At 41.3% G+C, this 17,025-nt stretch overlaps 1 protein-coding gene across 1 annotated transcript; it reads left to right on the top strand.

Annotated features, from left to right (window-relative positions):
• Positions 1-4,079: 4,079 nt before the first annotated feature.
• On the top strand, positions 4,080-5,087 carry LOC122921338 (olfactory receptor 1-like). The gene has a single exon (XM_044271314.1). The coding sequence runs from the start codon at positions 4,080-4,082 to the stop codon at positions 5,085-5,087; it is 1,008 nt and encodes a 335-aa protein (XP_044127249.1).
• The last annotated feature ends 11,938 nt before the right edge of the window (positions 5,088-17,025 follow it).

Raw genomic sequence — 17,025 nt, 5'->3', positions numbered from 1 at the left:
AAGCACGTGTGTCCCCCTCCCAGCTGATTAACCCTCCTGTAAGCGCATACCAGCGCACCTGCAGGGGGGGAAATGATGCCTAGTTAACTGGACAATTATCTCCAGTTTCGGCCACTTCAAAGGACAGAGGATCAATAGAGATGCTCTGACTTTTGATAGCACCTCCGGCAGTGCACGAGATGCTTTGCATTAACAAAGGGCTCCCCTGCAGTGTACCTCTGGCGCGATAATTACCATGCCGGAGACACAAGGTCACTTCACAGGCGGGAGGATCACAGTGTCCCCCGCCTCGAAGCGCGCACCAGCCAGATTTAAATAGTCCGGCGGCACTGCGCTCTTCAGTTGAGCCAAGCAGCCCCAAGCAAGAATCATTCTCAGCAAGATGAGCATATACAAGCGGGAATTAAACCCAGGATAACGATCCCAAGTGAGGATCTTCCCCTAAAGATGAGCATTAACCCCTGGAACCCTGGACTGGCTGAGGAACCCTTTCCCTACCCCCTAAACCAATGAGCATTAACCCCTGCAGTACCCATTAACCCCTGCTGTACCCCTGAATTACCCAGCAATATTATCATATACCCCTGTCCTGATTCCTTGCCCTGCAGATCATTAACCCCTGACCCTGCCACCATATATTAACCACTTATTATCCCATAGGGACAGTATAGAGCCAGGTGGGAGGGTGCGGCTAATAGTGTTTGTCTAGATAGATTGTGGGGTGGAATAGTATATTGTGTTGTGTTTGCGTAGTTTAGGTGTATCGTAGCGTTTTTAATGTATTGTGGTGTGTGTATATATATATATATATATATATATATATATCCTTTTGATATAAATATATATAGATATAGCAGTTATAATAGACTTTAGACTTGTATTTGGTAATACATTCCTTTATTGTTATCATACAGTTTATAGTCTTTTGTAGTCGCCGTAACATAGCGCACGTAGTTCAGGAAAGAGGTATAGCAACCAGGTACTTTGTATTTATAATATAAATAGGCGGAGTCATCAATAGACGATCCACGCCTATTTATGAATAATAATTATTGATATTAACCCCAAATATTTATTAATATTTAATATTTCCTTTAACAGGAGTGTATTAGTTTTATTATTTGATCTTTATCCATTGTAGACTGATTTATTAAAAATAATGATTTCCAATTTCATACAATTGTATATTGTGGTAAAAGCAGATCAATTTAGAACCCATTACACAAAATAATCCCATGTGATTCCTTTCAGCAGACAGGTTTTCTCTTGTGTTACAATCAATAGATGCAAAAAAGATATAAATAGGCTGCATTCATACAACCAAGACAGCATACTAAAGACGCGCAGGTATATTTGTTGTATGACGCTAACTGCCATATATTGCCTTTTTGGATAAAGACTGTCCTAAATAATCACTTGATGCTATGCAGTTCATCAGGAGTCTATGACTGTATTAAATAACCAACATTGAAGGCAATTCCATTTGGATTCTTGTTCTTCCTTTCTGTTGTGATTTTTATTTTTATTATTTGTATCCAGTTCTAGAGCACAGTATATAATGTAAGTATACGGTACAACTAAATTTAGCTGTTAGGTCTGAGGAATATAATGCTCGGGAATGTTAAAGGAACTTTTGAGGCTTCATTCAGATTAGTATGTGGCACTTAGGTTTTACTGTCCGTATTCTTAATGTACAGTAGCACCGTACCCATACTCTACTGAACCACCTTACAGACCACATGGATCTCCGTAGCTTTCAGTTGGGTTCAGTTGAATGGCCATGCTATGGTTGCTACAGGCATAAAATTGATAGTTAAACACACAATACACTCATTAGAATGAAGCCTCTGGCCAGTTTCACACAAGTGTGTGGTCTGGAAAATACGCTTTGTGTGGTGGATTAATTTCTGGGTCGAAACACAGCTTGACTGACCTCAACTTACTGCCTCATAGTGATTTATGATGCTGTGGGTTCAAACCAGACCATGGGTCTACTGTCCTGGATTCACAAGCTGTGAATATAGAACAGTAGACCTGCAGTTGAGCTTGAACTCATAGTATCAATATAATGCACAAAGGTTGGGTCAGTCAAACCATGGTGGATCTTGTTTCTTGTGCACAGTACTCTACATTATGGTATATGGGAATTACAGACCAGCCAAACACAATACCAGATTAGACCCATTGACTAGAGTGGTGCTATGTTTGAAAAGAGCAGACTCTCTCTAAATCAAATCAACCATTTAATTTGGGTTTCCAATTCTCTTTTTAACATTTGCCCTAGAATCTGTATTAAAACTTCTTTAAAATTGAGGAACCTTGTTGATATGGTCTCCAAAGCTCAGTTCTAGTCACAGTCATGTTACTTTCATGTCTATCCATTATATGTTGGGAGTAGTGATGAGCTGCAGGGTTCATATTCGAATTCGTGATATTTCGCAAATATTTTGTAGAATATTCGTTGAATATTCGCAAATTCACGATTTTTTTCCTAAAAATCGGCAAGGTAATGATTGTATAATATGCAAATTTTCGTAATTCGAATTTTTTATTGCAAATTTTTCAACTTACAACTATTAGACAAAGAAGATTATAGCACTATATTAGCTAAATTGTTCTATATTCGATTTTTTTCGAATATTCGCTATATTGCTATATATTCTTGTTTTAGATTATTACGAATATTCGAAAAAATGAATATATAGCAATATAGCGAATATTCGAAAAAAACGAATATAGAGCAATTTAGCTAATATAGTGCTATAATCTTCTTTGTCTAATAGTTGTAATTTTTTTCTCATCTGAAGTTCAGATTGGAAAAAAATTACAACTATTAAAAAAAAGATTATAGCACTATATTAGCTAAATTGCTCTATATTATTCTTAATATTCTAAAACAAGAAGAATATATAGCAATATAGCGAATATTCAAAAAAAACGAATATAGAGCAAAATTCACAAACACTACTACTCCTAAAGTCAAGTATATTGCAGCCTTCTTATTGGCCCACAAGCTAGAAGCAGGGAGGGATCATGTGTACTGATTTAAAAAAAAAATGTACTAAAAAAATATATATATAAGGGGGAAAAAATTTGAATATTCAAAATTACGAATACATATAACTATATTCGAAATATTCACGAATTTTCGAAGTACCTATATTCGTGATAAAAATTTGAAATTCGAATATTCGTGATCAACACTAGTCAGAGCACTACATAGTAATGCCCCCAAAGTGTGTCAAATCAAGCTGCATTACTATTTCGAGCTACTGCTACTACTCCATTCAGAGGGGGAATTAATGATCCCTTTCTCACAGGATACATGGTGGAATCCCAGCGGTCAAATCCTGATATTACTCACCTATCCTGTAGATAACAGTAAAAACAGAATTCAGAAATTTTGACATATTTTTTAATCAAATACATGCATGACCTATTTTTTTGTGAAGTCTAGAAAAAATCTTCATTGTTGACCATATCATATCAAAGGGCAATTGTTAGCCGGCTCAACCCTATCAAACCAAGCATAATGCATGCTAGGGCTGCCCCCAGTTGATTATAACCATATCCATTGTGGCATTACGAAGAAATCAGCATCTTAAACGATATTCAAATTTGAGCTTAAGTGCCCACGGGATGCCCCTTGCTACTCAGTGAACTTCCTCTGTTCTGCTTTCCAAGACACCCTTCATTGAGAGGACCAGAATCAAAAGTGTAAGTGAGAGTGTCTTGGAAAGCAGAGTGGAGGAGTTAAGGTGTAAAGTGGCTAGGTCCTGTCTTCAGTGCTTTTAAGCCTTCGAGGAAATTTTCAATTTTTGTTTTTTTTTACTCCTATCCTTCCCAGAGCCATAACTTTTTTTTTTTTTGCTCATATAGACATTTGAGGGCTTTATTATTCCATAAGATGTATTGGGAAGCTGGGAAAAAACATTCCAAATGGGGTGCAAAAAAGTAATTGTGCTATAGTTTTATTGGCATATTGGTAAAGAAATAATAGACCAAATTTTCTTGTAGTGAGTTGAATACTTAATTTATAATATAATATAATAAAAAACAACTGAATACTTTAATTTAAAATGGAAGACAGCAACAAAACCATTGTGACAGAATTCATCCTTGTGGCTTTCTCCGAGTTCCATCAGTATCAGATTTTACTTTTTACTCTTATCCTATTCACGTACATTTTTTGTATTGCTGGAAATATGACTATCATTCTGCTGGTCGTAGTGAACCAGTCTCTCCACGTGCCCATGTATTATTTTATTAGCCTATTTGCTGCTGAAGAAATCATGTTTGTATCTGTTCCAATTCCAAAGCTATTAGCCATTCTAATGGCAGGTGATAAGAAAATATCCTTCGTAGGGTGCTTTGTGCAAGTATATTCATTTATTACATTGGGACAAGTGGAAAGTATTTGTATTATCATGATGGCCTACGATAGGCACTTGGCCATTAACAAGCCATTGCACTATATGGTTATTATGAATCGAACCCTCTGCATACGACTCACTATTTTACAATGGTTTATTGGCTTGTTTAATTCTTTAATTGTCACACTGTTTACAGTGTTTTTGGATTTTTGTGGCCCCAATGAGATCAACCACTTCTTCTGTGACTTGGGTCCATTGCAGAGTCTGGCATGTTCAGATACATATATCACCAATATAATGACAACCACAGCAGCCGCCACAGGAACCACTGTCCCATTTATGATAATTATTGGGCTCTATATCAAAATCATTATGACTGTTTCCAAGATAAAGAGTTATTCAGGGAAACAGAAAGCGTTCTCCACATGTTCATCTCATCTTATAGTCACCATGTTATTTTTCTTCACAGCCTTTCTTATTTACCTCAGGCCTAATGGCAGCCAATACGACAAATTTTATTCTCTCCTGTACACTGTCGTCACGCCAGTGTTCAACCCTTTCATATATGCGCTAAGAAATAGGGATGTGAAAAAGGTTCTAAGAAATGTCTTTGTGAAGTTTTTATCACAAACTGGTGCTAACATCGGTGCTATTACGAGGTTGAAGGTATTAAATCACCATGAAAATCCAATTTTAAAACCAAGATGGCTATAACATCAGCTGGCTTTGTAGGTCAACTGTTATCACTGTGTAAAGTTTTAGCCAGATACACATTTGGCCATTGAGTGCAGCTAGATTGATGCTGGATAGTAAAGTTCCTCAGATCCCCAGACTGATACCAAGCACCTCATAAGCATGACTGACTGTATTATTCTGTGGGCATTAGCTGCGTAGAAATAATATCTATAGAAGGATTATTAGAGAAAGTCTTGGTATAAGTTGGCCATAAAATCTAGTCTAAAGTTCATCGAAATGGACAATTTTAACCAAAACAATAATTTATCAGGTAGAATTTAACAAGAGATCATCCAGTGACGGTCACAGTGGTGTTTGACGTTTTTGTCTTAAAGTTGGACAAAACATCAGTTGTTTAAAGAAAGATATTAATGGACAAACGACCCTTCTTTGAAATTTAATTCCTGTCAGGCTCTTTCGTCCATCATTGGACATATACAGCCAGTGTGGACTAAAATATATATGGCCGTGTCTGTGAAACAATCGTTCACAAGATGATTGATTGTTCAACTGCATCAACCTATTTAGCTGTCCTTTATGTGGTGGGACCAAGTCAAAGTGAATCAAAAGGAAGTTACTGTTCAAACATGTAAACAGTCGGAACTGGGAAGAAAATGTAAGTTTTTTAAGATTGTTTTTCAATTCATTTTAAATAATCTGAAGTAACATGGAAGAAATGTGGCACAATGGGGCTTTAAATACTAGACAAAAGAACCTTCTACCTCAGCTATTTCTGTCAGGTCACCAAGGCCATTAAAACATGATCATGAATCTGCTACCGGTGAAAAAATTTGAAAGCGGAAAATGAAACCTGGTGGCTCCTCGCATTCGTGAACAGGTTACGTTGGAAGGACTTGTCTGCAATTTTGTCATCACAGAGTTCTGCCCTTAAAATATCCAAATGGCTAACATGTGTACAAGGTTGATTTATGGCAAGGAATATTGTGGAGTTGGTACCACCTAAATCCACCCAAGAAATTTAACTTCCAGGAGAGGTTCAGAGCACTGGCAAATTTGGAGCACATAAGTCAAAAACTGCTTATTCACATGAATGACTACATTAAGTTCATCTCAGTAAGGCTTACAGTAAATAAATATGCTATTGATCACGAATATTCGAATTTCAAATTTTTATCGCGAATATAGGTACTTCGAAAATTCGCGAATATTTCGAATATAGTTATATATATTCGTAATTTTGAATATTTGAAAAAAAAATTCCCTTTTTTTTTATTCAATTTTTCTTTTTTAATCAGTACACATGATCCCTCCCTGCTTCTAGCTTGTGGGCCAATAAGAAGGCTGCAATATACTTGACTTTAGGAGTAGTAGTGTTTGCGAATTTTGCTCTATATTCGTTTTTTTCGAATATTTGCTATATTGCTATATATTCTTGTTTTAGAATATTACGAATATTCGAAAAAACAGTTATAGCAATATAGCGAATATTCGAAAAAAAAGATCGAATATAGAGCAATTTAGCTAATATAGTGCTATAATCTTCTTTGTCTAATAGTTGTAAAAATTCGCAATAAAAAATTCGAATCCGAAAATTCGAATTACGAAAATTTGCATATTATACAATCATTACCTTGCCAATTTTTCGAGTAAAAAAAATCGTAGACTATAACGAATATTCGAATTTGCGAATATTCGATGAATATTCTACAAAATATTCGCGAAATATCGCGAATTCGAATTTGACCCCTGCTGCTCATCACTATTGATCACCAAATACACATATCATAGGCTTAATGTAGGACTGATAAGCATGGAGTGGACATTGAATGTACGATATTGAGCACTTGACTGAAAGGTGTGCTAATAAGAACAATTGGTTTGAACTATCTCCTACCCAGTCTAAAAAGGACTTAAAAATTCCTAAACTAAACGTTATCATCCTTAGGTTTCTAAAGGTAAAATAGACCAAAAAGTATCAGTTTACCATGTTTGACATTTTTTGTTATGCTTCAAAATCCAATTGTTGGGTTGAACCTTAAGATTAGAAACTGATAGGTATTAATTTTAATTCTGCTACTTCGTACCCAGCATGCAGAATCTATGCCTTCGCGATCACCTGCTGGAGGACAGCAATGATTGACAGCCGCCCTCCATCAGAGCACTCGCCTCCTGCCTCACTCTTCCTCTAAGGACAGAGAGTGATAGGCTGCAGTGCAATCTCTCATACAGAGCAGTCTTGCCCAAGGGCAAGGTGAGCACTCTGCTCATGAATACAGTCAAACTCAAACTACAGTACGAGACAGTATATTGTCTCAGCAATGCTAGTAAATGCAGTGATATTTTGCCCGGTAGAATTGCAGAAACCATAGTCGAACCCCAGCACACTCCATTATAGTCAATGGGCTCCTTCAAGTGCTGTTTGTGTCTGGAGTATTGTGTTTTTATTTATTTTTACCAGTACCTGCGTTTGGCAATTTTAGATAACCAAGATTGGGAGAGTTGCTTGATGTGCTGAAGAAGACCGCCGGCGGGTGATTCACCCATGTCACCACTTTCTGCTCTTCACCTGGATGGATCTTCTTCTGTGATTTCTTTGAACATGGAACATGCATGAACAGAGAAGAATCCATCCAGCGACACATAGCAGAAAGCGTGTAGTGGGTGAATCATGCCACGGCTGCCATTTTGCGACCTATGGATGCAGCACCAGAGAAGCATAGGGGGAGCAGGGTAAGGGGGCAATTTTGTATCTTTGCATTATACTTATTTTTACTAAAAACATTTTTTTCAATGCGTCTATAAAAAAATAAATCAACGTATGTCTTTTTTCAACCGTATTAACTATGAAGTGAATCCTTGCTGACTCCAATCCGGCAATCATAATAACTTCCTGGATAAAAGATAGTGTAAACATAATGATACTGTGCCAGGGTGCTCCTCAAAGTCCAACCAATAAAAATAATTATCTACCAGAGTGCACTTAGTGTTAACAGTGCCTCACAAAACTATGTCCCCGTAGTGCCCATACTAGTAATCATGTTCCCCATAGCCCCCAGAAGTAATGCTTCTCCTTATGATGTGTGCCAGTAGAAGAATACCCCCTAATGTGTGCCAATACAAAAATATTCCCTTATAATGTATGCCAATACAAAAATACCTCCTTATAATGTGCAAAGTGAAAAAAAAAAACTTTATAGTGTGTGCTAGTACACAAAATACCCTATTATAATGTGCAGAAGAACAACAAATACTCCCCTTTAATGTGTGCCAGTGCAAAAAATGCCCCCTGTAATGAATACCAGTGAAAAATATACCCCCTTCTGTGTGCCAGTGAAAAAATGATCCCTCTTAGTGCCCCCAGAAGAGCCTATGTCCCCATAGCTCCCCAAGTACATGTCCCTATAATGCTCTCTCCCCCATGGTGGCCCAACAGCATGGTGCCAAATAAAACCAATAAACTCAAATACTTCCCTCCATACGACTGTCAGTGATGTGGTGCAGGCCTCTTCCAGACTGTTTCTTGAGCTGTACGCTGCCCGAGTCTGGCAATGCGATGATGATCGCACCGCCTGTATCGGGCTCTGATAGACTACGGGCAATCCTCAAGCCTATCAAAAGGAAAGGTTTGCCAGGGACACATTGCTCTGAGGACGGTGATACATTATTGGTGGTGTGCCACTGGCAAGGTGGGCCCTGTAGGACCCCCTAGGTTGGGGGCCCAGTCATAATTGAGACTCCTAAGGCCCCATTCACACGTCCGTAAGTGTTTTACGGATCCGCAAAACATGGACACAGACAATGTGCATTCCGCATTTTGCAGACCGCATATCGCCGGCACTAATAAAATATGCCTATTCTTGTCCGCAATTGCGGACAAGAATAGGACATGTTCTATATTTTTTCGGGAACGGAAGTGCGGACCCAGAAGTGCAGGTCCGCAATTCCGTATCCAGGCAGCACATCGTGCGGCCCCATAGAAATGAATGGGTCTGCAATTCCGTTCCGCAAAATGCAGAACAGAATTGTGGACGTGTGAATGGACCCTAAGACCTCTATATCTACACCCCTGCCCATAGCCCAATGGACCCCTGCCAAACTTACATCAATGACCTATCTTGAGAAGAGGTGATCAATATCAGAAACGAGACAACCCCTTTAATGCCTTAGGCCTCATGCACACGATCGTTGTTTGGGTCTGCATTCACTTCAATGGGGCTGCAAAATATGCGGACAGCACTCCGTGTGCTGTCCGCATCCGTTGCTCCGTTCCGCGGCCCCGCTAAAAAAATATAACATGTCCTATTCTTGTCCACGCTTTGCAGACAAGAATAGGCATTTATATTGATGGCAGCCCGTCAGTGTTTGGTCAGTGATTTTCCTCAGTGATTTTGAGGAGTGTCAGACTGGGGTGCCTAGGGCCCACCAGTAAAATTGATTTTGGGTGCCCATCGTACAGATACATTCAAATATTACCTGCTCACACAGCAGCAAGATGCTACCAGATAATTGAATATCAAGGTCCCTGCAGCAACTCTGAGAAGGTAGGTCCTGGGGAGAAGAGGACACTGGTAGCTTTTCTCTATACCTAGAAGTCATCTCAGCTCTGATCGTGTCTATAATAATAAACTGGGGAGTGTCTTTAATAATCTATCAAGTTTTTTATATGAACATAGGCTGGTTGAGGTGCTGTACATTGACTATATGTATGTAGTTCAGTAAGTCTACTGTGTTATGGGGTGGGAGACTAGGGGCCCACCTTGCTCAGGGGCCCACCGGGGAATTCACCGTTACCCCTGTGGGTCAGTCCAAGCCTGATTTTAAGCCAAATTCAGATGCGGCTCTAAACACACAACAGGTGCAGATCTTTCTCCTATACCTTTGTCTATGGAGGCGCCAGTCCTGGTTTTGGCTCAACATCACCGGCCAAAACACTGAGCTTAAGGGCTCATGCACACGACAGTATGTGTTTTGCAGTCCGCAAAAAATGGATCCGCAAAATATACGTACGACGTCCGTGTGCATTCTGTATTTTGCAGAACAGAACAGCTGGCCCCTAATAGAACAGTACTATCCTTATCCGTAATGCGGACAATAATAGGACATGTTCTATTTTTTGGGCGGAACAGACATCCAGACAAACGGAAACGGAATGTACACGGAGTAACTTCTATTTTATTTTTTGTGGACCCATTGAAATGAATTGTTCTACCTACGGTCCGCAAAAAATGGAAAGGACATGGAAAGAAAACACATTCGTGTACATGAGTCCTAAGGCTGAGCCCTCATTCACACGAATGTATTTTCTTTCCGTGTCCATTCCTTTTTTTTTGCGGACCGTATAGGGAACAAGTTACTTCATGTGCAGTCTGTTTCCGTATATCTGTACTGCAAAAAAATAGAACATGTCATATTATTGTCCGCATTCTGGACAAGGATAAGACTGTTCTATTAGGGGCAAGCTGTTCCGTTCCGCAAAATACGGTATGAAAATGGACGTCATCCGTATTTTTTGCGGATGCATTTTTGCGGACTGCAAAATACATACGGTCGTGTGCATGAGGCCTGATAGAGCAGAGAGGTGAAGTCTGAGTGTCACGGATGATGTTGCAGATAGCTGGAAGTAAGAATAAAAGTCCGACTGGCTTGATCCCAAACTAAGGAGCATATAGGTGACCCCTATAAAACCCCTAGAGCTCTCCCTGACTGCTAAGCACATACAAGGGTCTCAAAGGTAGACGATTGTATGCCCACGTACCTAAGACTGTGTGACACCTGAAAACCCTATAATAGTGAGGGGACACGACCACCGGCTCCCTGCACTTAATACGGAGGGAGTCAGGGTCACCTAGAATCAAGCCAGCAAGGAAACACAATACATGAAATGACTTATCTGAACAAACAGCAGCAGCAGCCTCCAGCAGTGAACACTTCAATCCAGGAAGTAATATAAACCACAAAGTGAGGCAGTATGGGAGGGAATATAAAGGAAGAGGATTAGTCTAAATAGGCACACCTGGGAGAAGGAAAAGAGATGAGAAAGTCAAACCAAAACAAAGAACATTATGCAAGAGGTAGAGAAGGATGTCTGCCAGACCTTCTGACAGAACTGGCGGTGACACTGAGGTTCTCGTCTGGCTGGGGTTTGCCCTTCTCAGGGTGAGTGCCCTGATAACACATGAGGTATAGGGACTAGTGAGCGTCACTGAGTGATCGATCATTGCCATTTTATAAAAGGGACCCCCCTGCAGTGTAAATTTAGGGATTTAATGAAATTACCGACCTCTGAACATTTTTATCTTTTCTCTTTTTAATATAAAACAATATATAAGTTACGTTTTATCAGAACTTTGGTGGTTAGCAGGGATGAGCAAATCGACTTTGGATGCTTCATCCGAAGTCGATTCGCATAAAACTTTGTTACAGTACTGTACGGAGTTAGCGTGCCGTACAGTATTAGAATTTATTGGCTCCGATGAGCAAAAGTTATTAATTCCCAAAGTCTTGCGAGACTTCGGGTAATAAGTTAATAAATTAATTTCCACTGTAAAAAAACATTTCCCAAACTCGGGTTCGGTACAAAGGTTTTTTACAGTAGAAATTAATTTACAAAGTTATCACCCGAAGTCTCGCTAGACTTTGCAAAGTAATAACTTTGGCTCATCGGAGTCAATACATTCTAAGGGTCCATTCGTCCGCATCCGTTCCGCAATTTTGCGGAACGGGTCTGGACCCATTCATTTTCAATGGGCCGCAAAATATGCGGACAGCACACAATGTGCTGTCCGCATCCGCACTTCCGTTCCGCGGCCCTACAAAAAATTTGAACATGTCCTATTCTTGTCCACAAACATGGACAAGAAAAAGCATTTCTGTTATAGTGCCGGCTATGTGCAGTCCGCAAAATGCGAAACGCACATGGCCAGTGTCCGTGTTTTGTGGATCTGCAATTTGCTGACCGCAAAACAGTTGCAGATGTGGGAATGGACCCTAATACTGTACAGAGTGCTCACTCCGTACAGTATTCTAACAAAGTTTTATGCAAATCCGAAGTCGATTCGCTCATCCCTAGTGGTTAGCACTGGTGCCTTGCAGCGCTAAGGTCCTAGGTATGAATCGGCAAAGGACATCTGAACGGAGTTTGTATGTTCTCCCCGTGTTTGTGTGGGTTTCCTCCGAGTACTCCGGTCTCCTCCCACTCTCCAAAAACTTACTTAGATTGTGGAAACTTAGATTGTGAGCTCCTGGGCAGTGATGGCCAGTTCGCAGTGTTCGCCGACGAACACATGCGATCTGCCATCTTTATTCCCAAGCCCGGCGATGCAGAGGTAAGTCCTTACCTGTGCCTGCTCTGCGAGCCGCTCTGAAACACATGCGGTCACCGGGAGCATGTTCTTGGAACTGCCTGCTCCTGGTGACCGCATGTGTTTCAGAGCGGCTCGCGGTGCAGGAACAGGTAAGGACTTACTTCTGCATCGCCGGGCTTGGGAATAAAGATGGCAGATCGCATGTGTTCGTCGGCGAACACTGCGAACTGGCCTTCACTGCTCCTGGGTACAGCTTGATGCTAATGTCTGTAAACTGCTGCAGAATATAGTAGCGCTATGTAAGTGGGACAAGCCTCCCTCCACTACTGCTGCCAACATTTTCTAGCACAGGCATGCTCAACCTGCGGCCCTCCAGCTGTTGTAAAACTACAACTCTCACAATCCCCTGCTGTAGGCTGTCAGGAAATGATGGGAGTTGTTGTTTTGCAACAGCTGAAGGGCCGGAGGTTGAGCATGCCTGCTGTAGGCTGTTCAGGCATGCTGGGAGTTGTAGTTTTGCAACAGCTGGGGGGCCGCAGGTTGAGCATGCCTGTTCTAGCGGATTCACTGTAAAAAATCCATACTGGAACTGCCACATGTGAACGAGTGCGTAATAACCATAGATGATCCAAACAAAAACAATAAATCACAGGGGTCACTTAGGCTGCGTTCACATCTCTGGCGCAAATGTCAGCTGTTCATTGAACAAAAAAAGTTGCATGCAATGGTTTTCGTCCAGCCAAAACCCGGCATTATATATCCACAGGAGCTTGCTGTGGATGCATGTTTGGTCTCATCCCCCAAAAAAACCCTGCAGAAAGCAGCTCCATGTTAATTAGTTGGCCACTGCCCCCTAGGCTGCAATGAGAAACACCCTTTCAGTGCTGAAGACATTTTAAGTAGTGTTGAGCGAACTTCTGTTTTAAGTTCGGCGTCTAAAGTTCGGGTTCGAGTTATCGAAGAATCGCGTTATGGATTCCGCTACTACGGACCATAACGGAATTCTAGAATCCATAAAACGATTCTTCGATAACCCGAACCCGAATTTTAGACCTCCAAACGTAAAACAAAAGCTCGCTCAACACTAGTTTTAAGTCCCATGCATGCTGCAATAATAGTAAATGCCCACAGAAGGATATACTCACAATTCACGTGTCCTCCGTGATTTTCCAAGCAACTGCAGTTTTTACAGGTGAAACTTGTCAAATAAATGTGCTGCACCCACAAAAATGCAGCCACATGGTAAAAAACTCCAGGCTCTATATTTCTTTCTGATGTGATTTTTAACTGCACCTCCAACACTGACGCTGGGTTCACACCTGAGCATTCGCAATGGAGCGCTCTGTATGCGCGATTGTACCGGCGTTTGCAATCGCGCATACAGAGACAAGCGAACGCCCATTGTCTCGCGTTCCCAGAAGTCTATGTACGGGAACGCGCGACAAGACGCCCCAAAGAAGCTCATGTACTTCTTGGGGCGTCGGGCGTTTTACAGCTCGATCGTACGCGCTGTAAAGCGCTCAGGTGAGAACCATTCCCATTGGGAATCAATAGTTCTTGCCTGTTGAGCGTTTTTTACAACGCGTAGGAACGCGTTGTAAAACGCTCAGGTCTGAACCCAGCCTAAATTCCTAAGGGCTCATGCCACACGAACGTATTTTCTTTCCGTGTCCGTTCCGTTTTTTTTTTTTTGCGGACCATATGCAGAACCATTCATTTCAATGGGTCTTCAAAACAAACGGAAGTTACTCCATGTGCATTCCGTTTCTCTATGTCTGTATTTCTGTTCCGCAAAAAAATAGAACATGTTCTATTATTGTCCCTATCACGGACAAGGATAGGACTGTTCTATTAGAGGACAGCTGTTCCGTTCCGCAAAATTTGTAATGCGCAAGGGCGCCATCCGCTTTTTTTGCAGATCAGTTTTCTGCAGAGCGCAAAATATATACAATCGTGTGCATGAGTCCTAAACTTCATTCATATGTCCGCGCTCAAATCCGTGAGATCGTGATCAGTGATGCATCTGTGGCTTTAAAGGACCCATAGACTATAATGGGCATGATGGATCCGTGAACACAGACAAAATAGAGCGTGCATCCATGCTAAAAACACGGACCGTGCTAAAACACTGATGCGTAAATACACAGTTTAAAACAAATGGGGACGTGTTCTGTCCGTGCAGAACACTGACGTATGAATGAAGCTTTAGTGTATGTTCATACAAAGCGGTTGAATTGAAGTTAAAACGGTTTCAGAAACTTGTGATGCGGTTTTTGATGTATTTGCAGTTTTTATAGGGGAAATATAAAATATGCTTAATCTGAAAAAACAAAGTTTAAATCTGCTTTTAAGCGCACATGTGAACATTACGGTATAACCAAACTCACCATAACCGCTTCCCGACCATTGACTATAAACGTCCTGGACGGTCGGGTTTATCTCTGAATGGACGTTCTGGAACGTCCATTCAGAGATTGCAGCTGAACGCTAATTGTGCAGCCGCTGTGTTGGGGGGGGGGGGGGGGGGGGCTGCTGTCAGTGACAGCAGGGACCGTTCCTGTGTGTCCCTGCCTTCTAGATCTCTGTATACACAGCGCTAAAGGAGCACTGTGTATACAGATCAAGAGCTGCCGGATCGTCCACAGAAAATCAAAAGTTAAAAAATGTGACGTTAAATGTCCCCCAGAGGTCTTGTATGACACAAAGTTTAAAATAAAAAATGTAAATACAAAAGTATTTAATAAAAAAAAAAGTTTCACATGTAAACAATTTTTCCCCAATTATGTAATTCAAAAATTTGAAAAATAGAAAAATAAAATATAAAATAGACACATTTGGTATCGCCGCATATGTAACCACTGGCTCTACAAAAATATCACATGATCTACCCCAAGTGAACAGCGTAAAAAATCACGCCCAAACAGCTGTTTATTTACCTCCCCAAAAACTTGTCAATTGATCAAAAAGTTGTATTAAGTTGGGCTGTATTGCGGCCTGCAAATGGTGGGTCGGCAATCCATGGCCGCCGGCCGTGTGCACCCTGCATCACGGATGCGGACCCATTTACTTGAATGGGTCCGCAATTCCGGAGATGCGGAACGGAGTCACAGAACACTGGAAGCACTACAGACTGCTTCCGTGGAGTTTCTTTCTGTTGTTCCGCACCGCAAATAAATATGACATGTCATATTTTTTTGTGGTGCGGACAGAACACGGACCCATTTAAGTTGAATGGGTCCGGACCGCTGCACGGATGTTGCCCGTGCATTGGGGACCGCATCCCCAATGCACAGAACGGCCGCGCAATGACCGTGTGCATGAGGCCTTACCCCAAAATGGTAACAATAAAAACGTCACCTCATCACTTAGTCCTCTTTCAGACGGGCGTTGCGGGAAAATGTGCGGGTGCGTTGCGGGAACATGCACGATTTTTCTGCGCGAGTGCAAAACATTGTAATGCGTTTTGCACTCGCGTGAGAAAAATCGGCATGTTTGGTACCCAAACCCGAACTTCTTCACAGAAGTTCGGGCTTGGGATCGGTGTTCTGTAGATTGTATTATTTTCCCTTATAACATGGTTATAAGGGAAAATAATAGCATTCTGAATACAGAATGCATAGTACAATAGCGCTGGAGGGGTTAAAAAAAAATAAAAAAAATGTAACTCACCTTAGTCCACTTGCTCGTGTAGCCGACATCTCCTTCTGTCTTCATCTTAGCTTTGTGTAGCAACAGGACCTGTGGTGCAGTCACTCCGGTCATCACATGATCCATCACCATGGTAAAAGGTCATGTGATGGATCATGTGATGACTGTGACGTCACCAAAGGTCATTGTTGCTACACAGAGCTAAGATCAAGACGCCGGGCTGCGCGAGCAAGTGGATTAGGGTGAGTTAAATTTGTTTTATTTATTTTTTTAACCCCTCCAGCGCTGTTTTACTATGCATTCTGTATTCAGAATGCTATTATTTTCCCTTATAACCATGTTATATGGGGAAAATAATAATGATCGGGTCTCCATCCCCATCCCGATCGTCTCCTAGCAACCGTGTGTAAAAATCGCACCGCATCCGCACTTGCTTGCGGATGCTTGCGATTTTCACGCAACCCCATTCACTTCTATGGGGCCTGCGTTGCGTGAAAAACGCACAAAGAGGAGCATGCTGCGATTTTCATGTAACGCACAAGTGATGCGTGAAAATCACCGCTCATGTGAATTGTCCCATAGAAATGAATGGGTCAGGATTCAGTGCGGGTGCAATGCGTTCACTTCACGCAAAGCATGTGTGTAGACATATTTCCCAGCATCACCAGCAGCATAGATAATAACATTTAGAGATATACTCAACAGCAAGTCACATGGGTCATGGACACCATAGCTTGGAGGGGACTCGTTGACATCTATGGCAGAGTTGTCTAGGCATGCTATGTGACTTGTGTAGATAAAGATGCGACATCTATTGGTAAATGGTGGATTCTATTTAATTTGTACAATGCTGTTATATTCATTGTAATCCTGTCTGTAAGGCCTCATGCACACGACAGTTTTTTTTCACGGTCCGCAAAAACGGGGTCCGTAGGTCTGTGATCCATGACCGTTTTTTCGTCCGTGGGTCTTCCTTGATTTTTGGAGGATCCACGGACATGAAA

The sequence above is a fragment of the Bufo gargarizans genome, chromosome 11, assembly GCF_014858855.1.
Source record: "Bufo gargarizans isolate SCDJY-AF-19 chromosome 11, ASM1485885v1, whole genome shotgun sequence".
Lineage (NCBI taxonomy): Eukaryota > Metazoa > Chordata > Amphibia > Anura > Bufonidae > Bufo > Bufo gargarizans.
The sequence above is the reverse complement of the archived record's forward strand: the minus strand, read 5'-3'. Positions and strand labels throughout refer to the sequence as shown.